Source organism: Halichoerus grypus, chromosome 7 (genome assembly GCF_964656455.1).
Source record: "Halichoerus grypus chromosome 7, mHalGry1.hap1.1, whole genome shotgun sequence".
NCBI classification, from domain to species: domain Eukaryota; kingdom Metazoa; phylum Chordata; class Mammalia; order Carnivora; family Phocidae; genus Halichoerus; species Halichoerus grypus.
Window position 1 is genome coordinate 64,098,645 of NC_135718.1, and position 26,558 is coordinate 64,125,202.

Here is a 26,558-nt window from a genome sequence, read left to right on the forward strand (position 1 = left end):
GAAAGTGTAGCAAAAACTCGCCTGTCTCAATTTGTCACCAGCTGGAAGGGGAAAAAAAAAAATCTTCCCTGAGAATTTGTAACCACAAGGAATCCCTTCTATCCATACCAGTTTGAGGTCTAAATTTATCTGTGTAGTTTTTTAAAACAAAAACAAAAAATGCTCAAGGCAAACATTTATTTTAAAAATAATCTTGGGTTGATAGTGCCTCTAGGCAACTGGAAGAAGCAATCATAAAGTCCTTTTACGAACATGGCGTCATTAACCCAGGCCTAAAAGAATTCCCAGAGATTAATTTCTAAGGAATATGAAATCATGATCAATAATCACAAACCACAGAAAGTGTAAACTGGTACAATCACTTTGAAAAACAATTTGCCTTTAACTAGTTAAGTTGAGTTAGCACATACCTAGTTATGATACTAGGTATATACCTTAAAAATCCTTGCCTGTGTGCACCAGGGCTCGTGCCAGAATGTTCACGGCAGCCCTGTTCATAGTAGACCCAAACTGGAAACAACTCAAACATTCATCAACTCCACAGTGGATAAAAAGATTGTGTTACAATCACATAATGGAATCTTCTGCAGCCGCCGTAATACATGGACTACAGTTACATATGTCAGCATGGATGATTCTAAGAAATGCAATAGTGCACAAAGGAAGTATGTCACAGAAGGATCCATAATGTAGGATTCCTCTTATAGACAATGCAAAGATAGTCAACTACATAATATTTAGGTTAGAGAGGTTTACATAGATGTTAGAACTATGAGGAAAGACGTGAGAATGATTAACTAGAACAGCGGATGCCTTTGGAGAGCTGGTCAGGGAAGTCTGTGGAGCTTGTAAATTTCATTCTTGAGCTTACTGGGCATGCTGGCGTTTCTTTATTTTTCTCTAACCTGTTCACATATGTTTCATGCATTCTTTTGTATGTATAATACACAGTATAAGCACTTTTTAAAAAAATATTTATTTTTAGAGGAAGAGAGAGAGTGGGGGGAGGGGCAGAGGGAGAGAGAGAGAATCTCAAGCAGACTACCTGCTGCGTGGACCCCACTTAGGGCTCCATCTCATGACCCTGAGATCATAACCTGAGCTGAAATCAAGAGTCAGACGTTTAACTGACTGTGCCCCCCAGGTGCCCTGATAAGTACTTTTTTAAGGGAAGATAAAAAATATAAAAGCCTCTGGAGACAGAATATTTGATAGGAAGCATATACATAATTTCTGGAAGAGAGTTTGAGGGAAAGAATAAAAAAGAAACAAGTAATCAAGGATTCACACCTCTCATTTCTCTCTCTCTCTCTCTCTCTCTCACACACACACACACACACACACACACACACACGATCTGTAGCTGTGGATGGTGACCAATGTTAACTAGACTTACTGTGGTGATCATTTTATAATATATACAAATATCAAGTCATTACATTGTATACCTGAAACTAATATGATATTATATGTCAATTATACCTCAGTTAAAAGGTTCACACCAAAGTTGTATACCTGAGTGGCTAGGAAATTTGGGGACCTTCAAATAAAAATAAGAAAATCAGAGGAATTTGATTCACGTCTCTAACATTAGTACATAGGTTCTCAGTAATGTTTGTTGTATGTGGAAGTACTTACATAGTTAATTTAATGGGTGGATGGACTGATGGATGGATAGAAGATGAATGAATGAATGAACCAAGAGTTGCCAAGCATAAACTATGGAGCAAGCACTTATTAAGCCCCCCCTTTTTTTTGAGAGAGGGAAAGAGTCTGCACATGCGTGCTTGAGTGGGTGAGGGAGAGGGAGAAAGAATCTTAAGCAGGCTCCATCCTCAGCATGGAGCACGATGTGGGGCTCGATCTCATGACCCTGAGATCATGACCTGAGCAGAAATCAAGAGTTGGACATCCAACTAACTGAGCCAGCCAGGTGCCTTAAGCCCTTTCTTAAAGTAGTGATTAACAGCCTAGACTCTGGAGTCAGATTATCTGAGTTTACATTTCTGCCATTCATAAGCTGTGCGTCCCTGGGAAAATCAGGCATCCTGTCTATAGCTCAATTTCCTCACCTGTAAAATGGAGCTAGTAATAGTACTTTATTTGTATTAGTTGCCTAGGGCCACCATAACATACCACCACAAACTTGGTGACTTACAACAATAGAATATAATTCACTCACAGTTCTGGAGGCCAGAAGTCCAAAATCAAGGTGTCCACAGGGCCCTACTCCCTCCAAAGGCTCTGGTGTATTCTTCCTTGCCTCTTCCAGCTTCTGGTGGCTCCTGGCATTGTTTATCTTATTGTCAACTTAACTCCAGTCCCTTCCTGCATCTTTACATGTTTTCTATTATGTATCTGTGTGTCTTTTTTTTTTTTTTTTTTTGAGGTACAGTTGACATATAACATTGTATTGGTTTGAGGTGTACAACATAATGACTTTATATTTATGTATCTTTTCTTCTTCTTCCAAAGACATCAGTCATTTTATTTAGGGCCCATTTGAATCCAGTCTGACCTCATCTTAACTAATTATATCTGCAAAGATCCTGTGTCCAAGTAATGTTATGTTCTGAGATTGCAAGTGGACTTGAATTTTGGGGAGATACTATTCAATTCACTATACTACTTCATGGAAATATTATAAGGACTAAGTTTATTATAAGGATTCATGCAATTAATACATAGTATATTAAGTGACTAATATAATGAAGTTATTACAAGTACTTATAATAGTGTCTAGCATATAGTCAGAGGTATGAAATATTAGTTTACTACTGAGGTTGGCACTTGGGAAATGCTTATTCATTCCAATCACTGCTTTCTGCTGAATAATATCAATATTCCAGTATTGGTGGGAATGCTGAGTTATTAGGTTAATCCATAATATTGCTTGACTCTGTCCTACAGCTATTTCCTTGAAAAACACACATGGTTCATATTTCTTTCCTGTCTAGTAAAATGACTAAGTAGGTAAGACATGAAATGATGATGAAAGATATTATCATTTTTCCAGATTCTTCCTTCAGACTTTGATCATCTAGGGGGAAAAAATGCTGACCAATCTGCTTATATTCATTTTATGCCAACTGACTCCTTAGGGGTGACCTCCTCTGTAGGACTTTTCATGTGGCAGAGCTCAGCTTCTCATGAGACCTGATTTCCTTCCATAGTGCTATGTCTAAAACTGGCCTTAAGAGGCATTGTTATGATAGAACATTTTAGATGAAAAAGCAGTCTGTAGCCTGTGGTAAGAGTAACTCCTAAGTTTCTAAGGAAATAATAGCTAAGAGGTGCAGTACACTGATACTGAGCCAAATACAAAATCTTATATATATTTTAGCATTAAGGAAATAAAGAACATGGTATAGGTACTATAGGCAGAATTTGAAAATAAAATAGTGAAGAATCCATTATTTACCCTGCCGCCTAAGCACCATGATTTGGAAAAGTTTAAGAGTGAGGTGAAAGCAAGCGAGTCTTCATTTGTGCCGTTCTGTTGCGCTCGCCGCCGCACACCCAGGTGTTGGCACGACTAACGCACTGGCAGGATTCAACGGATATTCATGGAAGGAAGATGTGGCTGCATTGCTTACAGGTGCTTGAGAATAAATGGAGGATCTTGGTTCTTTTTCTGTAGCCATGAATAACTTCACTTCCTAAGTCGTCATTTTTCTTCAAGGCAGATTTCATTTTCCTCCTCTTGCTTTTTCTTTGTATTTTCCTCCCTCTTCCTCCCCCCATACTCTTTCTTTGAAGTGTACAGTGGCTGATTGTTATGTATTCGTATGTTCAGCATGCCTGTATGTAATAGAGGGCTGAGAAAAGTGAAGAAAAAAATTGTGTCTTTCCTCTTGTTCTTAAAGTTCTCGGTGATAAACTAGCTACCTCAGAGAATTATCTGGTACCAGGGTCGCTGGGTGAAATAGATACAGTGAAAGTATCTGCCAGAAATCCTTTATCGTTAAAGTACGTGTTCTTTTTTTTTTCTTTTTTAAGATTTTATTTATTTGTCAGAAAGATAGAGAGCGCACAAGCAGGGGCAGCAGCAGACAGAGGGAGAAGCAGGCTCCCCACTGAGCAGGGAGCCTGTTGCGGGACTCGATCCCTGGATCCTGGGACTGTGACCCGAGCCGAAGGCAGATGTTTGACCGACTGAGCCACCCCAGCGTCCCTAGAGTAGGTGTTATTAAACAGGAATCCATGAGAAGCCTTGGCAATCCTGAACCACATGAAATGAGTGTGCAAATTATGTGTGTACATGCAGATTTGATGTGTATATGCAGATTTGGTGTATGGATGCATACATGTGCAATTGTTGGAGGAAAAGAATTTATTCGTAACTTTTGTTAATCTCAAAAGAATCTGAACTCCAAATAGGTAGAGAACCACTGAATTAGAAAATTTGGTTTATATTGTTTGTAGTTGGCTTTGCTTTAGAGAGTCTGGTAGGAAAATTCTGAGAGGTAAATGGACGGTATATACAATTGCCAAACTTTTCAGATGTGGGATGAATGCAGAGGCTTACCTTGAATCATGATACCTCTTTTTGAACTTCTTTAGCGGCTGTTTTTATGCACTCTTAAGTCAGAACTGGGGATGCTTTACTCACCGTTATCTCTGGCAGTTGAAATATCCAGGCAGACTGATGTCATTTGTTCCCATAACAGCATCAGAGCCCTTCTGGGCAAATACACTGATAAGTCATTGAGCAAGCACAAAGAAGATGATGTTTTATGGTACAATGAGCCATCCTTACATAGCGAATTTGTTTCTAACTGAACTTTAAACCAGACAAGAAAACCCTAACCATCTCAAAGTAGTGAGCCTCTTTTAAAATCGTATTTTATTTTTCTTGAAATTCCTGGAAACTTTGGTTTGTCCTTTGTCTTATTTGAAGCTCTGATTAAATGATCTGCATGCTTGATTCAAATCCCAGTTTTATTTTGGCCATAGCTGCGTGTGTTCCCAGGTACCTGACTCAGTGGCTTCGTTTATCATCTCTGGCGGTCAGCTTGGTATTCCAGCAGGTTCTCCATTGAAATAGCTGCTGTTGTTGTGAAGAAGACTTCCTGTAGTGTTGCAGGCAGTATTTTAATTAATACAGTTACTTCCACACAATTTACTTATTTATTGGTTCATTCATTCACAAGACATTTGTAGGCACCTGCTATGGGCCAGGATGCTTCTAATTGCAGGGGAAACAGAAAGATGAATGTTATACTATAGTCACTGGCTTGTGGTAGGTCAAGGCATGTGGTAACTCAGACCAAAGATTTAAGCCTATGGAAGCCTACAATCTGTAAATAAATTGGTTTACTCTTTATTCAGAGCAGTGATTCTCAGCTGGGAAGTCCCTCCCTCCCCTGCTGCCAAGGGAAATTTGGCAATTCAGGATACATATTTACTAGTCATACATAGGGGATAGTTGGTAAAGGCCAGGAATGCTCGTAGACATCGACACCGAGCAGGACTACCTCCCACATCAAAGAATTACCTGGATCAAAATGCCAGTAGGGGCACCTGGCTGGCTCAGTCTGTGGAGCGTGTGTCTCTTGATCTCTGGGTTGTGGGTTTGAGCCCCACGTTGGGTGTAGAGATTACTTAAAATAAAATAAAATCTTAAAAAAAAAAAATGCCAGTGGTGCTGAGTTTGGGAAGGCCTGATTTAGAGGAAAAGGGATAGTCCCTCAGAGAGGCATACTGCTATACATGAGAAGGGTGGACACTACAGAGATGGAGGCCTCTCCTTCGAGGACCTGAGCAAGTCAAATCTTAACTAAATTGACCCACACCAGAACCAAAGACCCTTCCGAGAGATGGGATTTCCTTCAGCTCAATTACATTTCCAGGGATGAATTAGCATCCCTCAAAGATTGGCATCTTGTCTGCTTTCCAGTTGCCTGCCCCTTGATCTGCCTCTGCTTCTCAAGGGGCTTACAATTTAGGGAGGAAGAAGGACAGGTAAACCCAAAACTATAATGCTGTGTGAGAAATACCAAGAGGGCTTAATGAAATTAATGCTGTGGGAGCACTGAGCATTCATCTCTGCCTGGGAGGTCTGGGAAGGCTTTCCAGATGAGGTGGCCTGTGAACGGGGGCTTTGAAGGGACTCACCAAATGGCAGAAAGAAGACAATCTCCTCTGTTATTTAAGCCACACCCTGCATGATTGCATTGATAACTAGCGGCGAGATGGTTTTGGCTCCCCTTTCAGGAAAACCTGCTTCTGTGGTGTCCTACACGGATCAGGACTCCTTTCCAAAATGTGCAGATCCAACTTTGAAGTCTTTCTTTTCTGTTAAAGATTTCACTAGTAGGTGGTTTCAACCCCGCAATCGTAGGTACTAGAGTTTAGCAGAAAGGCAAGAGTTGTAAGTTTTTGGTGAATGAATTACAGATTTGGAGTTTGTTGTTTTTAAATTTATATGTATTTATTTATTTGCTCCTGCTAATGCTCCTAATAGAGTTTTCTCAGGTGGTGACCTTAGCTTGCTTGAAAATATATGGAAAGTATGCTTCACAATTTGGGTAGACATTTATAAATGCTTTTCAAATACATTCTGTGTTCCAACATCTGGCTATGGGCTGTAGGAAAATCCAAGAGAACATCTCCAAATTCCTGTTAAACTAGTATAACAACATTAAATGTATTTGTGAGGCTATGAATTGAAAAATTGTTTATAATAGTTAAATATGAAAGAATGGAATAGATGTGAAGTTTCTGACAAAACAGAATAGTGAGATTTTCATAATCAGACCACCAGGAAGTTAATGGGATTGTTCTTTACTCTCCAGGAATCGTATGTTGATTTAAGGTACCTACGTGGTATGGGAAATTTTCTCTTTCAGTTCAGGATCAGTTATGACATCACACAAGGGGTAATTTTGTACACTTGAAACTAACTTTTCAAGAATTTGTCCTTTTCCTGGTGACTTTACAAAGACCTTTAAGAGTATTTTCATGTTAGAAATATAATAGTTCAATTTAAAAATCTTTCTTTTTAGTTTGGAGTATAAGCTGAATAGTTCTAACATGTCTGTGAGTTTCATTTTTCATCAAAATGTCCTTCTTTTTTATTTTAGTCTGATGCCAATGCAAGTTACTTAAGAGCAGCTCGAGCTGGACACCTAGAAAAGGCCCTTGACTACATAAAAAATGGGGTTGACATCAACATTTGCAATCAGGTTAGTTGTGGTTATTGTTGCTGTTTAATTTTTGACTTAAAATTTTAAACATCCAGACTATAAACTCCTTGAATCTTTCATTAGTTATTACCAAGACTTTCTCTTTTTTTTTTGCCAGTTTGGGTGTTTTGTTTTTTTTTTTTTTTTCGTATTTTCAAATGATTCTGCTTTGTTAAAGGAGCATTCAGAAATGTAGGTAGGCGTCCTTTAATAATTCCTAAAATTTAGTAAATAATGATACCAGAACAACCCACCTAAATTTTAAGTACCTTTATTCCTAATTCAAGTTTCAGCACTGCACACATACAAGTAATTGTTGGTGGGATATGATCTTCAGAGTTCTAAGTAGACTAAAGTTTGCTGCTCTATTCTCAACCTGCTGAGTAAAGCTTTCCCTTCACTCTTAATCAGAACGGGTTGAACGCTCTCCATCTTGCCTCCAAAGAAGGCCATGTAGAAGTTGTTTCTGAACTGCTACAGAGAGAAGCCAATGTGGATGCAGCTACGAAGGTCAGTATCCCACATTTAATGCTTTTTATGTCACTTGACAAATTCAGTGAGGATTCAGCCCTCGATAAGAATCAGGGCAAGCTTCTCATGAGATACTTGTCAACCATGTTCTCTTTGGGAAACTTATAAACATGGAGGGATTCCATATTTTATAAAATGTTGAAATAGAGAAATAAAGAGGGTGAGCTGATGTATCTTTTCATTTTACAGAAAGGAAACACAGCCTTGCATATAGCATCTTTGGCTGGGCAAGCGGAGGTGGTAAAAGTCTTAGTTACAAATGGAGCCAATGTCAATGCACAATCTCAGGTAAACCTACAACTCTATTGCAAATAAATGTTATAATTTATAGATGTTCTTTGGGCCAAGTCCTATATCCTCTAAGAATACAATTCAATGAATAAATTGTCGCAAATTATTTAAATTCATATATATCCTCTTTACGTGTGAGAGAGATTTTTTAAAGTCATCCATCTATGAAACTGGACTGGTAGTCATAGACACAAATGTTTAGGGACTATCTGTAATGTAGAGTCTTACACTATTTTAGGATGCTAGCTCAGGTCTACTCTCAGTACCTCAGTAGTCTCAGTACAAAGGAAATGAGAATTCCTATAAATGAGGAAATGCTCTTAAAAGTTCATTATACTTCAGTGCTTTATTTAGTTGAAAAAAGGGAGATACTGCTTAATTCCTGTTTAGTAACTAAGTAAGGCCTCATTGTTGTTCCCTGAAACAGATTAAAAAAAAAAAGAATAAACTTCAGAATTCCCCAAACTAAAATTTCCAGATTCTTTGTTTCAGATATAAGCTAATGATTCATTCAGTAGGACCTCCTATGTGCTCTGAGTCTTGCATGAGGTTCTAATTAGATTATCATTTGGTAGACTTTCAGTCTAAAAGAATTTACTTTAAAATAGGTTTAAAAATGGTCCTCATAATCCGAATTTTTCATTATTTCAGTCTCCACAGAAATGAGGTTATATAGGAAAGCAAACATCATCATAACACAGAAATATCTGCTAAGAACCTGACCATTTTTAAAACTGGTCCTTACTCAAGTGTTCCTTCTCATTGGATGCCTTCATGTACTCCTGTTTGTCCGTCTGTACCCCAGGCAGTTGGATACTGAACAAATTGATTACAGAACAAAACCGCAAGTTTTGCAAAAGACACAGGATGACATGAAGTTAGGGGGATGGTGTTGGAGAACCCTGGGTGCACAACTAAGCGTGGATTGTGGTTTTCTAGCAATGTGTGAAGAATTAGGATGATTTCCTGATAAGTGTTTCAAATGAGAATGATTTGAAAATCAAAAGATTAAATGACCAAAAAAAAAAAAAACCTAGGTGAGGTCTTTGGTTTGCAAATGCATTTGCAAAAAGGCTGTCTTTTTACTTATGCTGTGAAAATAAAAAGTAAAGGACATCAAGCTATCATATAATTTTGTTGGAAAAATTTTACTTTTCCTCCACAGAAATCCTATTTGGTTTAGTCTTTGTTCATTGTGAGAACTCATACATGAATTTCAGTTATAACCAATATTTTGTTAATTCCTAAACTTGCTTTTACAGGTGCTAGTTTCGTTTTTTAGAATAAAGTCTCAATCTAACTTTTTTCATTATTTACTATGGCCTTTTGATTTCCATTTTTTTTAAGATTTTATTTATTTATTTGAGAGAGAGAATGAGATAGAAAGAGCATGAGAGGGGGGAGGGTCAGAGGGAGAAGCAGACTCCCTGCTGAGCAGGGAACCCTATGCGGGACTCGATCCCGGGACTCCAGGATCATGACCTGAGCCAAAGGCAGTTGCTTAACCAACTGAGCCATCCAGGCGCCCTTGATTTCCATTTTTAAGTGTACTCAATTTCCCCAGCCATCTTCAGTACTGGTTATCTTTGGCTAACAGGAGCCTCCTATATTTTATGGGTCCACGGAATTGGGGCGACTTCCTCCATGGTTACTACGGCCATAGTAACATGGTGCTGATGCTGTTAAATATTAGTGTCATGGAGAAGCAACCGCACAACGCTTCCAAACATGTGATTTCTTGTATGTCTGATCTGATTCTTTTCTAGTTCCTTGTGGTTTTTGATACGTGGTCCACTTATGCTGATTCCCTAGGAGGGTTTACTTAGAGTAATAATGCTTTTCCAGAAGGGAATGATATAAAGTTGAATATTGACAAGTATAGCCCATTGATAGAGATACAGACCAGCTGACTATAAGCAAAGCATCATGCTTTTCAAACATCTTTTCACTGGAAAATAACTAGTGTTAAGCTCTGAGAGAGTGGGAGAACTCTTTAATCCCGTTTTCATTTCCTTTATCCCCCCAAGGGAGAAGAAATAAACTTCCTTCTTTTAAACATTTCACACATTCTTGACCAATGTTTAGAGCAGCCGTAATTTTAAACCTCCTTGACGATGTCGGAGAGAATCCGCAATTGAAATCAAATCCTGACCCGATTTGATTTCAGTTTATACACATTCCCTAGTGATGATGAAGTGACGGAGAAGAACATGGGCTGCAGAATTCCCTGTTCCTTGCAGCTGTGCTTGGCATGCCCTGCCCCGACAGTTCGCAGTGAAGCAGGCCCCCTTCATCTGGACACCTGCCCCCCTGTGCCTCTGAGTCGCGTCATTCCTTGGACAGAATAAGTAATAAGATGGCCATGCAGCACAATGGGGTTTCCATGATAACTCCTGGTAGCAGCTTTTCAATAGGAACTCTTACAAAGAACGACAAGTGATAATGCCATGAGATTAAATTCCATTTAGGCGTCAGCACATAAAGCATCACAGGAGTATTAATATTCAAGAAAGACAGCATCCCTGTCTGAGTGAAGTTTTAACCAAATAGGTAATATGTAATAGCCAACAAGAACTAGTGCCAAGAGAGTCCCCCACCTTCCTTACATATAAAAATTCTCCTTATCTTGAAAATAAAAATGAAATTGGACAATATCAAGTTCTGATCTTATAAACTGAGGGTCTGTAAGCTAAGAATTTTTAGATGTTACTTTAATTTTTGTCATTGCTTTGATCTTATATCTTAATAAGTTAGTTAACTCTTTCTTATATTACTTAACATTCCAGAAATGATTTAGGCCTACCCTGAGAAAGAAATTGGGTTGGATAGTTAAATTGTGATTATAAAGAACTCTACAATGATTAAGTCCTTCATACTTTGTACTAAATATGGCAACAAGGATTACTAGTGTTTGCAATTGGAAAATCTCAAACTGCCACATCAAATGACAGCCCTCAGTCTTTTCTCCTTCTCTGTCTTTATTCTGTAATATAAGGCACAAACTGTGTTTATCAAGAAGCAAAGTCTGTTTCAAATAATATTTTACCATAACTATCAAAATATTCTAAATTTTCATAGTAGTATTAACAGTGAGAAGACCCTATGGGGTTTTTTTTGGGGGGGGGCTGTTTTTTAAAATTTTTATATTGTGTTTATTTAAACTCTGAATAGGTAATACATTCACATGGTTCTACCATCAAAATGCATGAAAAGACAAAGTGGAGGGCCTCCTCCCATCCCTGACCCCCATCTGCCCAGTCCTCACCCATCTCCGTCCAGGGTGAAACAGGTACTGGGTTTCTGTGGATCCTTTTCAGAAAGGATAAGACCCTTTGATTAAAGCAGTGCCTCCTTGGTCTTTTTCTGTTTTTAAATGTTTCCTTTGGTGGGGAGGTCAGGTCTTGATGAAGTCAGAAGATAGGTATGATAGAGCCTCTCTGCCCTTTGACCTTATAGCACACCTGTAATCTAACCAACATTCACAAAAATCAATATCAGATGTAAATCAGTGTAAATCTGACGCTCTGCCCTTAACGTTTTAATTCATAGGAGCACTTCATGATGTACACAGGCTGACTCTAGGAACCTAGGATTGATAAGAAAAGTTCATGGATGAAATGTCAGCCCTTACTTAAATGGAATAACAGGAGGACTTTCTTCTTTACTTTATTTGGGTGGATATTAGGCAGCATGCTTCGGTTTGATCTATAAATTTATAGGTCTGCATATTTGCATGCTTTTGATAACACCACAATAAATGTTCCGAGCAAAAGGTGTTGAAGATAATGGATAAAATCAGGTGTGAAAGAGCATACTTTCTCAATCTTGAGCTGTTCTGCCTTTTGAAAATAGAGTCTATTGTTGCTACAGAAAAAAAAAAAAACTGTAAATTGGGCACCCATATGTTCCATTTTGGCCAGCTCTTTGTTTTGGAAATTTCCTAAGTTAGGAAATTAATTTAAAAACAAAACAAAACAGTGGTATGCTTTTTTCTCTTAAGAGAAAAATAACATTCTTTCTGAAATCGGACCATTCTCCCAATCCAGATACTATTTTACAAAAAATCATTTCAGCTGTAGGTTGTCCCATGACAACACATTGAATTACTTGTGCCCTAAGCCTCTTTGTAAGAGAGAGTAATGGTAATGTTTTTATTCAGTCTTTCCAAAGGATGCTTATAATTACTCCCTAGAACCATAACTAAATAGTGTACATGTGTTCTCATGCCATGTTGATCCTTTCTTGATAGATGAGATTTGTATTAAATGGTGTTATTGGGATTAAAACTAACTTGAGCAAAAAAGAGAATTTATTGAAATTATGTGGAGAACACATAGAATAGAAAGCTAAAGAAGCTTTTTGGAAAGCTTTGGAAACTAGATAGTTGGGGTGAGAGTAATCAGAAGCTATATGGTAGAGTTGCCCTTCGATATGGTCTTTACAGACCAGTTCAAGGTGGGGAGGGGGGACTTCGCAGAAAACAGAATTGAGAAAGAGAATAGACCTGAAAGAGCAAACAGAAGATGTCCTGCACATATGTTTACCCTGTGGTTGAAGAAGGGCAAGCTAATTTTTCTCAAAGATGGCCAAGACACGCGCTACCTACATTTCAGGGTAAGAGGTAGTCCCCTAAAGAAAATCAGAGCAGTATTGCCCGAAGGGGAAACAGATGCTTGGTGACCAAAACTAAAGCAAAACAAAATAAACACACAAGCCTATACATACCCCCTATAAAATGGAAATTTCCATTATGGAGGAAAAAACAAAAACACCAAAAACATTTTATCAATATGAACAGCAGAAGTAAAATGAGGCCATTCAATACCATTCAATGTATATCAATACATCACACCATATATTGTGTGATTCCATTTATATGAAATGTTCAGAGAGATAGAAGGCAATGAGTGGTGGCCAGAGGCCATGGGGAGCGGTGAATGGGAGTGAATACTAATGGTACAGAGTTCCTTTTTGCAGTGATGAAAATGTTCTGGAATTAGATAGTGGGGATGGTTGCCCAAGTTTGTGAATATACTACAACCCACTAAATTGTACACTTTAAATGGGTGAGTTTTATGGTATGTGAATTATATATCAATAAAAATTTATAAAAGTAAAAAGTATGAAAAAATGTGACCATTCCAAAAATGACCAGCTTTTGGGCAATGCAATAGAATGGCAGCACTCAAAAAAAAAAAAAAAAGAGGAGAAGCAATTGTGGAAAACAGTGAATTACAGGGCTCAATCTGGTTGTGATCCTTATCTATGTATTATTTTTGAGTAATTCCAGTTCCACAGTTCACTCTGCTGTTGTGAAAAGGGCATATGGAATGATTTAAAAGTTGTGATTCTTAAGAATCACTCTTTGGAAGCTCCAGGTCTGTAAAAACAGCATCTTTTAAACCTCAGTACCTGGTCTTGGATTATCTTCCTGGGTCATGAAAGGTTTGGTTCTGGAAGATAAACTCAAGAACAGTCTGCATACATCGGGCCAGAAGCCAGATACTTATAGATAGATCAGTGTTCCTTAGATAATCGTGAACTACAGCAAAACCCTGCCCTGAAGCTGAGAAAATAACATCCATTTTCAAGATTTTTCTTAAGAGCTTTACTCCTAAAATCTGAATCTTCCATCTAGAAATTTCAGCTGATGAAGAAAGACAGATACCTATAGTTCACTGAGCTATCACAAAAATCCACCCTGGTTTTTATCTTTCTCTTCTTCCTTAATATTTTCAATAGTTTTTTTTTCTTTTGTTTTGGTTTTTTTTTTTGTTTTTTTTTTTTTGTTTTTTTTTGTTTGTTTGTTTTGGTTTTTAAAGGATATTTAACTCAACCAAGGATAAAATGATCTTCCATTTTGGTCAAATGAAGGAAACAAAAAAATAGCAATATAAGTGTAATCCTAAACTACCTGTCAGTTTCCCTCATAGGTCTGGGCAGAGTGACAAAGATGAAACACTCCAGGCACATACACACAAACATGCACACACACACGTGTACACACACATTGTGTTGCAGTTATTCCATGTTCCATGTTTGATGTTGATAAAACCTTTCATGATAGAACAGAGTAACAATGAACTTCAGTGATGTCAGTAGGTAGATAATTTAAAGGGAAGAAGCTCGAATGCTGTGTCATATTCTACTGCTTCTAATTTCGTGTCTCTGATTTGGAGCTTGGCAACTGGATAACCTAGCTTTTTACAATTATGTGTAAAATAGAATAAGTAGAATAGAGGAACCCTCTGATGAATAAGAATGGTAGATTTGGGGGGCGCCTGGGTGGCTCAGTCGTTAAGCGTCTGCCTTCGGCTCAGGTCATGATCCCAGGGTCCTGGGATCGAGCCCCGCATCGGGCTCTCTGCTCGGCCGGGAGCCTGCTTCTCCCTCTCCCACTCCCCCTGCTTGTGTTCCCTCTCTAGCTGTCTCCCTCTCTCTCTGTCAAATAAATAAAATAAAATCTTTAAAAAAAAAAAAAAAAAAAAAAAGAATGGTAGATTTGGGAGAATGGTAGATTTGTTATGTGACATCACTTTTATCATCAGCTCAAGGATCTTTTTAACTTACTTTTAAATTCGCAGCTAAAAGCCAAAAAAGTGATGTCACCAGAGCCTGAATTATAGATTAGTAAGGTAATCATATAGTAAATGATATTTATAATGATGGACCTAAACCTTTTGAATCCACAAAAGTTTGAGTAATAGTTGGTACATTTTATTTAGAATATATTTACTTTTATTCTTTCCAATTGTATAATGTATACAATAAAATTTCCAGAACATTCAGTTAAATAGAATTGTATTCTGAAAAATTTATTCAAAGAAAATTTGCTATAGTTTGAAAACTATGTTTTGATATGTTTTGCAGTAAGATTTAAAAATATTACATAGACAACATATGAAAGTATTTCATAGATGTGAAATAAATTGTTCTAGAGAACAATCACACATATGCAACATATTTTTTTAAAAGATTTTATTTATTTATTTGACACAGAGAGACACAGTGAGAGAGGGAACACAAGCAGGGGGAGTGGGAGAGGGAGAAGCAGGCTTCCCGTGGAGCAGGGAGCCCAGTGCAGAGCTCGATCCCAGGACCCTGGGATCATGACTTGAGCCTAAAGCAGATGCTTAATGGACTGAGCCACCCAGACACCCAAGCAACATATTTTAATAAAAAGCTTAAGATGCAATGTACACATTCATGTACTTGAATCCAGGTTCTTTGGCAGTTGGCCACGTTTCAGACAAACATAAATACATACCTATACATTGTGTGTACATATATGTACATATGAATGCGTATGTGTGTATTCTGAACATGAAACTACCACATCTTTGCAAAAAAAAAAAAAATGCAAGGCAGGAAACTTACAAAAAATCAACTACTAATTGAATTCTGTTTTGAAATTGAAGTATATACCCTTTTGCATATTGATGTTCTTTCCTTTGCTCCAAGTCACCTCACCTATGGTGAGTTTGAAGCTCCTTGAAATTAATATAAATTCCTTCCAAATTAGGAAATATTTCAGACTCTTAATTTTATGTGAGAGTATTAAACCTTTTATTTAAAGTAGGTAATTATTGGTATGGGGGAAAAAACTCATTGGGACAATGACCAAATGTATTTTTCTTCATATCCTCATATCATCTAGGAAAATTCTTTACTCCTGGTAGGTGCTCAGTAAGAGGCTGATGATTAAACAGATGTACTTATTTATCTAAAGTGGATAGGTGTGAATTATACACTATTAACTATGAACTATACTCAAGTTATAAATTATGAACTATAATTTTGAAATACAGTTATAAATTCTGGTTAAACTATCATGCTTAGGCTTTTTAATAAATATGAATATCTGCATTAAAGTATCATTAAAATTATTATACCCAAGCATTTTCTGGAACATATAATATCAGTACCATGGAAAACTAGATTGGCCCTATAATAAAGCCACAGACAAACATAGAAACATTTCATTTCTTCTTTTGCAGAATGGTTTCACGCCATTGTATATGGCAGCCCAGGAAAACCACCTCGAAGTTGTCAAGTTTCTTCTTGACAATGGTGCAAGCCAGAGCCTAGCCACAGAGGTAAGACATGTTGGTTCTTCCTGTGGGTAAGTTCACATGGGTGCAGGACATTTTGTAAGCCTGGAGTTATAGCATGGAGAATTTGTCCCACTAGAGTTTAATTACAGTCATATATTAATGTGAGGATTCTTCAATGTTTATGAAATACACTAGAAAGTCTATTTTCAATTTTTAAAGAATCTTCCATTGCACAGATACCTTTTCTGCTCTTAAATGCCTGGCTCTACCTTATAATTGAGCTATTTGTTTAATATCTACATATTTGCTTTAGAACACTTTTCCATTTCTTATAATTTTGCCTCAAAGTCAACCACTGTTTTTGAAACATGTTTGTAGTACGACAAGTTTAAAAACTGTTTTTTCCAAATATAAGTTAGCGTAATTATAATGATTGAATTTACATAGTTAACTAGATTTAATTCACACTTTTCAACAAAACTATTATATGTTTTTAAGTGTTACATAAACATGGTAGTGAAGAAATTTTTGCAGTCTTGAATAGAAGAGTTGTTTTAAAATAAAAAGTTACTTAAGTCGTTGGGACTGTCCTAACGTAATACAGTTTATTTTTTAAACTAAACTGGATGGAAGATTGTGCTCCCTTGTGAAGTGTATCATTAGAACTATATTGCTAATATTAAAAGATCAACATTTGAGTATTCTCTATTTTTAACAAAATAATGAAAGCAGATGCAGGATTATCCCTGTCATAATACTGCTCTTCTTAAATTCTGACATGTTTGCCAAATGGCACAAGAAAGATCATGATAGAGGAATTGCATATAACCTCACCCAGCTTTTGAGATCGTGCTTTCTGGGGAAACCACTAAATAAATGAAGAGGCAGTTCGCACAAAAAGAAATACAAATGACCATAAATGTATGAAAATATCACATCCTCACTCATAGTCAAAGAAATATTAATTTATTAATCAGTTAAAAAATGAGATCCAGTCTTTCGCCCTGGAGTTGAGAAAAAGAATTTGAAGAGTAGAAGAAATGGGAGCTTTCCTACAGTGGTGGTAAAGTTGATCCTTGGTTGCAACGCTTTTGCAGACCATTTAACAGTAACTGTCAAAAGTTAGTGTTTATGTACCTTTTTACTTAGCAATTCTGTTTCTTCTAAGAATTTACATTACAGATATATTAGAGGGGGATACAAAAACAGTATACAAGAAGTTCATCAACAGAATGAGTATGAACAATTTTTTAAGAACTGGAACGAACCTAAATATGCACCAGTAGGAAACCTGTTTAATAATATTGTGATACTCACACAATAAAATGCTATTCAGCATCATCAAAAATGAGGCAAGACTATAGATGCTGATAGAAGAAAATATCCATATTGTTCTCAGTGGTTTATTCTGAGCAGTGGGAGGGAGATTTACTTTTCACTTTATACCCTTCCATACTGTTGAAGATTTTTATCATGAGAATGTATTGTTTTTGTGATAATATTCTTAAGGGTAGGTAAGAAGTAACTACTGGTCGATAAGAAAAGAACACACATTTGGTAGGCATAGAGCAGTGCTTATGTGTTGGATAAGAGAAAAATCCATTCCCATTTTTTGATGGAAATATTAAATAATATAAATATCCCAATGAAAGTGATTTCATAGTACTTTCTTGGCCTGTGAAGGAGAAGGTAGTCTTTTTAGACTGTGATGTACAGATCACTAAGTATCTCTCCTTTAGAAGCAAGTAAGTCCAACTTACTGCTACGTCCTTGGCCTGATTGTGGTTTTTAAAACCTTTTCTGTATTAACTATGTACTGTATACCCTATCTTTTCCATATATATCTTCCTTCTTTTACTAATTAAGATTCTGAAGCATTAGGTTAAAGTATTTGTTCATTTACCCCACAAGTAATTATTAAGCACCCATTATGTTCCAGATACTGCACAAGGCATGGAGGTTCTCATGGAGCTTCTGTCATGTTTCCTTTTGGCTTGTATTTTTCCTCTTCTTCTTTTTTTTTAAAGATTTATGTATTTATTTTAGAGAGAGCAGACAGGCAGGGGGAGGGGCAGAGGGAGAGAATCTCGGGCAGATTCCCCACTGAGCGCAGGGAGATTCCCCTCCTGACTCGAGGCTGGATCTCAGGATCCTGAGATCATAACCTGAGCCTGAAATCAAGAGTTGGCTGCTTAACTGACTGAGCTACCCCAGTGCCCCATGTATTTTTCTTTTAAGAATAACTGCACAGAGAGAACCAAACTGTTTAAACTAGGTTTGGAGCCAAAATCGGGAGCTACTAATTTTAGCTATTGACACCTTAGAGCTGGTATCTTTGTCTCTTTAATTGGCTTATTGCAGGAAGCACATTCTTGTGGGTGCTGTGGTCTCTGTTGCAGTTTATTTTCTGGTGCAAAGTGGTTTCCTTTATGTATAGGCCCTATGGGCTTACAAGTTCATATTAACAGAAAATATAGCCATTTAGTTTTGATTCAGAACCAGAAGCGGGCTGTCATTTTTACCCCTTACATTTTGTCCAGGTTTCACGTTCACTCTTAATACACAATTTTCCTTTGACCATTCTGTCCTTTAAAAAATGTATTTTTCTTTTGTTTTGTAATAGTAATAGATTAAGTAAATGAGAAAGTAAAGTGAAAAGCAAAAAGAAGAAAAAGCCACTGTTAATTTTCCCTAGAGATAACATTTTGTTTACTCCTTAAGACCTTTTGGTATATGTACACAACGCACATATTTATCTTTATGAAAATGAGGTCATATATTTACATAGTTATGTAGATTACTTTTCTCATAACATTAAATTGCATTCGAAACTTCATGCCCTTAAGGGTAAACCTGTGATGTTCTTTTGGTAATGTCTTGGTTGTTTTCAGCCTTTCTTAAGGCTGCAGGGAAAGTCCTTCTAGCTACGTTAATGATCATCCTTTCCCTCTATTGGGTCTCCCTGGAAAAGTTGAAAGGGGCAGATGGAACTTCAGCTGGTTCTCGAAGCATGAAGAATAGACAGAATTTGTATATGTAGAGTGAGGCGGAGGACATTGCAGGGTGGGGGCATGGCATGAGTATAGAAGCCAGCGTAGAAATAGTTTGCACACCGCAGTTAATAAGGAGACTGCAGGAAAGGATTTATATGAGAAGAATCTGGGCAATAGTGTCCCTTAGGTGTTTGGGGCCAATATTTTACACATCCTTAAATATAAATATACTGATGTGCATTCAGTCAAAAAAATGATAGGAGCCCTTGTCTGATTTTCCAGCAAGGAAAAGAATGATGAAAGTGGTCTTTTAGGAAGACCAACAAGACACTAGTATGCAAGTCACTAGATTTTCTCTTTCTCCCGTATGAACACCCTTCCACTGGAGTAGCCCTCTGCTTGTAGCACAAGGCTTACCGATATAAAATATCATGCCCAAGTAAAATAAGTACCTTACTTGCCAGTTCTCTAATAAAAATAATTTATAAATGTTCTTTTGAGTGCATGACAATGAAAGCATAGAAGAATTCAAATTCGAGCCAGTTTTAGGATTTTCTACTCCATGCTGTTTATTCCACTGTCAGTAACCTTAGATCATCCACAGATTACTTAACCACAGCAAAATCTGTAGCTGTCTTCTCTCTGTCAAGTCCCAGGGCAATACAGTGGGAAGGCTCAAAATGCACAGACCTGAGTGTATTATCTCAATTTATTCTAGTCCTGTTTTGCATGATCCCTGTGTCTTCTCCCTTCATTGGTCAGAGAAGCCAAGAGTGTTTCATAAAGACCTTTCTTAAAACAGCGGTTACTATGGTTCACCAATTAACATATACAGAGTGGCCACCAGATATGTGCTAGGCATCAAGGTGCAATGAGGAAGCAGACAGGCCTCTCCCCCAGTTTTGAAATATCGGGGGAAATTTTTATAGCTTAATTAAATAAGATCCTTGGAAAAATTTACCTGGATTTAACCTGAAATATTGTTTTCACTGCAGTTATTTTCTGGATATTGAAATTATGGTATCTTTTTCCTCTTTATGTAGTACTTTTGTGTATTTTCAAGATTTACCCAATTAATGTGTATTACTTTTTAACAGAAAAAAACCCAAAAACTTATTACAAATTTTTTTATTATTTTCTGCTTTGGTAAATATATAAATATAAACAAGTATTTATAGACATATACATATATATATGTCTTTTCACATATCTGTCTACTTGAATATGGTAGCTTCTTTTTTTTTATTTTTTATTGTTATGTTAATCACCATACATTACATCATTAGTTTTAGATGTAGTGTTCCATGATTCATTGTTTGTGCATAACACCCAGTGCTCCATGCAGAACGTGCCCTCTTTAATACCCATCACCAGGCTAACCCATCCTCCCACCCCCTTCCCTCTAGAACCCTCAGTTTGTTTTTCAGAGTCCATCGTCTCTCGTGGTTCGTCTCCCCCTCCGATGTCCCCCCCTTCTTGAATATGGTAGCTTTAAACAAAAATTGGTCGCTTGGTTGCATTCTTATTTGTTAATCAAAAAGAACATGTCCGTGAGGGCCAATCTTGACCCATCCATTTATTTGCAGGATGGCTTCACACCATTGGCGGTAGCGTTGCAACAAGGTCACGATCAAGTCGTTTCCCTCCTGCTAGAGAATGACACTAAAGGAAAAGTGCGTCTTCCAGCTCTTCACATCGCTGCCCGAAAAGACGACACGAAGGCCGCGGCCCTGCTGCTGCAGAACGACAACAATGCAGACGTGGAGTCAAAGGTGAGGCGTGAAGGCGGGCAGCCGGCCATGCGCTCTCCTGCGCTAGCACCCACGCTGTAAGAATGCCTGGTCTCCCTTTTGGCAAGCTTACCCCAAAGCCTTAACCTCACTGGGAGCAAGGACAGTACGTGTCCAAGTCAGCCGATTGAAGGCGCGGCCCCCTCAGCATTTCCAGCTAGGAGGTAACCGTGCATGCTGCCTGATGCATGCTAACAGGGAGGCCACATCCGAGGTCCATTTATAGGCACCTGGTAGTTTCCTTCCTTCTAACGTGTATTTTGAATGTATCCAACACTTCAGCTCAAACACCAGGGTGGAAAATTACAAAATGCTAACCACAATGTGCACAAATAAACCTTTGGCTGGTATCTGAGATGAGAGGCAATGCACTGAGTATTGATCAGTTGTGGAGAGAGCGTGCCGGCAGCCAGAGTCCCGGCCGAACGTTGCCATTGCCTTGACATGTGTGACCTGAAGGTCTCTGTGAAGGAAATGTGGCATTTGGAACAGGCCATTGTGTAGCCGTCCATTCGGTCTAGCTTTCTTTCTGTGCCTCTTGTGCTCCCACCAGAGCTTCCATCCTCATTACTTAGCTGCCATGAGCTTGCTGCCATCCATGTCACCAAGAGCGAACTAACCGTTCATTTTTTCCTCTTCTTTGCTTCCAAATGTGTTAACCTAGATGGTGGTGAATAGAACAACAGAGGTATATATATAATATATATATAAACATATGCATATAATCTCTGTCTGCATCATCATTTTCCCATTACCTAGTGCTGCTGCCTCATTTCTTTCCCTCCTTCTTTGCATCGCCTCTGTAGGCTAGATACCTGCTTTATGTCCCCGCCCCCAAAGTAGCATGTGCCAGAGAAGATAGTAGTTTGATTACCAGGGCTTTCTGCAGCTGAACCTGGTGTTGGAAAGGAAGAATGAGGAATCCTTGAGAATGAAGGATGTCGCAATAGAGTTGGGTGAGATGAAGAGTTTTGATGCTTTAGATGCTTATCAGCTCTACCTAAAGCTGCAGACAACCCTGTCATTCTACTCCTCCAGGACTGATTCTTTAGAGTTCTGCATGACACTTAGCCTCGGTGGTGTCAGCAAAATGAAAGTTACCTCTGAATGGTACCAATATTCCCACCCTCCCCACAAGACTCAGTAAGATAGCTAGCATGGCTAAGAAGCTTGCTAACAATCTAGAAATGCATCTAGTTCCTATAAGGTTTCAATCTTTGGGGACTAAGTGAATCGCTGCATGTTTTAGCATTTTTTAAGGAAGTAAAATGACCTTGGTATGACTAAGCTAGAGAAAATGAATAGGCATTTGCTAATAAAGAGACCAGCTTGTGGATTCTTTCTAAAATGCAATCACCCGTTATACAAGACCAATTGTAGTTCTCTTCCCCAAAATTGCTTTTGTCATTAAGATTGGCATTTACTCCATACTGAATATATTAAACAAATTGAATTTCGACAAAGAGTTTCAATGGACAATTCTATCATCGATAATAAAACAGTGGTATTAATCAAACCTTCTGTAAGCAATAGATTTTTCTTGTCAGCCCTATTTTGATGTTTTGAAACGTTGGCTTCTGTATAGTTCTGCTACCGAGTTACTAAAATTATTCAGTCTGCACCCTTGGTTCCTTCCTGGTTATTCCTCTGCCTATGAGTTGGGCGTTTGTTTGAAACCCTATGAACAATTGGCACTAATTGAAAGAAACCTAGTACAGAATGGAATGTGGACCTCAGCATATTTTGCTTCCTCCCTTTGATTTGGGCAGGGTTATGGTATTAATGTGTCGGACAAGGGGCCAGCAGGAATCAATTGAATGTCTGCTATGTTTTCTTTGCAGAGTGGCTTCACTCCGCTCCACATAGCTGCTCACTATGGAAATATCAACGTAGCCACGTTGCTGTTAAACCGAGCGGCTGCTGTGGACTTCACTGCGAGGGTAAGAGCAGGGCGCTAGGACCCGCCCTGAAAGCATGTGAAAGCCTTCTGAGCCCTCCTTGCCTGACAGGAGGAGGGGGTTGGGACCACTGACCTCTAGGTCCGACCTACTAGTCAGCGAAAGCTGTGATTGTCGACTTCTCCTACTGCATGTTCTTGCTTTTAGACAGGTGTGCCTGTTTCCTAACAGGATAAATAAGCCATGATCATGGGTGGGGGGGAGGGGAGGATACATATATACGTGAATGTAGCAGATGCGATTCAAGGAATCACAACTGGAAAGTACAAACCCTTCCCCAGGTAGAAATTTCTGAGACTGTTAGAAATGGGTCAGATGGCACTAAGAGTGCTTTAGCTAGCAGGGTCTTGACCTTGCAGATGAGAAGAGAGTGAAATATCTGGATGAGATCCAAACTTCAGAACCCAAAACACAGAGACCGTCTTTTGCTTTCATCGTCTGTCCGCTACAGACTTTCATAATGAGTCACAAGTTTCCGTACCCCGACTAAGTTCATATTCCTGGAGAAAGGAGTTACAGTATCATGTGTATCCCTCGATAGCAACCCAGCCGTCCAGAGTAGTAGTGTTCTGAGTGTAAACACCAGTCTGGTGCTGGGCCTGATCCTGAGACACCTCATCATCGGAAATAGAAATAGAAAGGAAGGAGGAAGCAGGATAGAGGAGTAGCCTGATAGTGTGGGCTCAGGATTCAGACTCCTTGGGTTCCAATTTTGGCTTTAAATTTTCTTGGGGTCCATCAGTTTCCTCATTGATAAGATGAAACGGTGTGTGAATTATGAAATTGAATAATAACAATAAAATAATATCACCACTCCCTCAGGGGGTGACTGTGGGAATTAGAAGGGCACAGGGCCCGACACGTTGGTGGCAAGTACGGCATCAGCACTGGGATTCCGAGCATAGCGTGTGAGGTGGTGTTTTTGCTAGAACCTTACTCGTGGGAGGAAAATGGGGTTAGATGAGATCGGAGAGAGGCCATATACTAGTACTAGCTTTAGCAACAGCAGTAGAAGTCATACCATCTTTGAGGTCGCTCCTGTGTGGCAGATGCCAGGCTACGCACGTTTATCTCATTTATTCGAATATCAAGAAAAGTGTTATTTATCCATGTTTTAGAGAAGAAACCAAAGCTTAGCAATAAGAAGCGGCTGGTCCAGGATCCCAGAGCCAGCAAATTAGGAAAGGCAGGCTAGGAAAGCTCCCGGTCACTCCAGCCTTCTGTCTCCCTTACGCGACTCCAGGTGTTCATTTCTCCCTCTCTTCTTATAACTCATTAGTTCTATAAAAATTAGTAAGAACTCAGATTGTACTGATATAAAAGCTATTTCCTGCCCTCTTGTCATCGGCTTGCTGAAAGCCTTGATCGGTTTAAATGACTCAGGAGCGCCCGTCAGCTCCTGGCACTGCAGAGTGTGTTATTCCTGCACGGTGCGTGTCCCTGGCATTCAGTGACATGGCTGACCTGAAGCCTAATTTGAAATTTTGAAGGACAAAGTTAAGCACCTCGTGCACAGGGGCACGTCGCTGCGAAAACTGAAGTTCTTGTCTTGAAGATGCGTTCTTCTGGTTTTATTTCTGTAATGCACAGTATAATGAAAACCTCATTAAGTCACATCTTCTAATTAGGACATTTGGGAAATTTATGTCAGGGTAGCGTTTGAGGTTTGTCTTTGCGCCATTGTTCAGAAACTTCCTGATGCTGCTGAAAATAAGAAGATTGGGGCAATGTTTAAGGGATCTAAGAGGACAAATTACAGTATTTTCAGACTCCTTCGAGCAATTCCAAACCATCCATTTACATTAAAACAATGAACGTGCTAATTACAAACGAATGCTTATTTATTGATTAAAGATCAATGGGGATCTCAGACCCACATCGCTGTTAACCTTGCCTGTGGGTTAAAATAATCACATTGTGTTTTTGTTTAAAATATGTTAAAATTGAGACTTTTTATGGATTTACAAAAGCGTTTTCTCCAGTCATCCCTAGTTAATGAGGCCTACCAGCACTCTGAGCTGAAGGCTGTGGTGTAATTTGATTGTACTTCGTAGGAGGCCTGCGTGGTCCCTTACACCCCGACACAAGGCTCCCCTCTGCGGCTGGTGATGGATGACTTGCTTTTGGATGTCTGAGAAGAACTAGTCTTTGTAGACAGCTTCAAGAAACCCGTTTTAGGTCCAAATCTCTAGCAATTCTATTATCTAGTAACGCAGCATCTGCACTTGGGGACCGGGGCCTCTCCCTGCCCAGTTTCATTGGGCAATTTCTGCACCACACGTCCCTCGGGGGTGTGGCTGGAACAGCTGCGGAGAGTAAGACGCCCCAGAACACAGATGGGAACAGATTTTACCTGGTCAGAACAATGAAGGGAGGCTCATTAAGCCCTGCTTGCTAAGAGCTAGCTGCAGATCATAAGCCTCAGGAACTGGGTCTGAGGGAGGCGAGGATTAGGTGGTTACAGGTAAATTAAAAACCAACAGCAGCCTTGTCTTAGGGGCTGTGGTTTCTGCTCGCTGGCTGCGACAGATCGTTGGAGAAAGGCAGATACAGTCTCATAGTTCTCTGTGGGCTGAGGACATGGCCTAGACAATGGCTACCTGTGGGCAGAGAGAGCTGGGGAATAGGAGCAAGGACAGCTCTTCTGGAAGCATTTCCTGCATTTGGTAGATATGCACTTCCAAAACAGATACGAGGCAGAAACAAACATGGTGTCGCTGAAGGGAGTACACAGCAGAACAGATTGCTTTCTGTGCTTCTCTGCAGGGCTAGCTAATTTATGCAGCAGTAAGGCAGATCCTCGCCAATGGCGAATGTGTACCTCTGAGTTGCAATTCCCGTCACCCATTTAGAGCACACTTGCCTGTTTACTGCACCTTCCCTTGATTTTTATGATGATGTCGGTTGTGATTTGTGTATTATAATGTTGCGATGTCTATGGAAGAGACCCCAAATATTTCCTTTTGGATCTTGCATGAAGACCTGGGCAGCCTCCTGGGCCCACTGCAGGGAAGTAGTGGGGTGGCTGCTTCCTGCTGCAGGGCAGCTTTAGCATTCTTCACCCCGTGAACAGAGTCTGCTGACACGGCATCGACATTGTCAGAATGGATGCGTGACCCCCTGCTCTCTTAGCAAATCATTCTAGCTCTCTTGGGGAAGAGGATGTAACTAAGACACACCAGAGCTGCTAGTGATTATCATTCCAGGAAGGAGCATTTTGCACTGGAGTAACTGAAGGCCAAATCAGTATGTGCATGCCTGCAAAGTTCCTTTTATTGACTGAGCTAGATTAATACTTTGCTGGCTCAGAGGTTTTATTCATCAAATATAATGGGCCACCCAACTTAATCTTCACTCGTGTCATTGACTTTTCTCCTGTAATGATTATCCAACTCCCCATTTGCGGAGATAATTGAATAAAATATCCTTATATAGGTCTTGCCATTTAGTACTTTTTGGTTTTGATCTCTGGGAGGAATTAGGGATTTATGTGTTTGAGTGTTGTACCTCGTTTGTTTCCAAAAGGATTTCAGGTGGTTTGCAGATTAAAGTTGTACAAATTAAGACATCTAAGGATGAAACAGAAAAAGCAAATGTTACCAAGCAGCTGGAATGAACCAGTGAATACAACTGGAGAATAAATTTAGGCCGTAAGGGCTTTGATATATGTAGCGGAAAGGGAAGCATGGATGATAATAGTTTTCATTTTTTGACAAAGGAAATCTTACAGTTATCTATAGAGACCATTTTTTGT

The 26,558-nt window shown here is 38.9% G+C and overlaps 1 protein-coding gene across 1 annotated transcript in view; it reads left to right on the top strand.

Annotated features, from left to right (window-relative positions):
- ANK3 (ankyrin 3) overlaps window positions 1-26,558 on the top strand; it is a 333,563-nt gene that overhangs the window by 99,338 nt on the left and 207,667 nt on the right. The window contains exons 2-7 of the mRNA XM_078076917.1: window positions 7,086-7,187; window positions 7,599-7,697; window positions 7,908-8,006; window positions 16,007-16,105; window positions 20,643-20,828; window positions 22,688-22,786. Of these exons, the coding sequence (XP_077933043.1) occupies window positions 7,086-7,187; window positions 7,599-7,697; window positions 7,908-8,006; window positions 16,007-16,105; window positions 20,643-20,828; window positions 22,688-22,786 (684 nt within the window). The remainder of the gene's footprint in view (window positions 1-7,085; window positions 7,188-7,598; window positions 7,698-7,907; window positions 8,007-16,006; window positions 16,106-20,642; window positions 20,829-22,687; window positions 22,787-26,558) is intronic.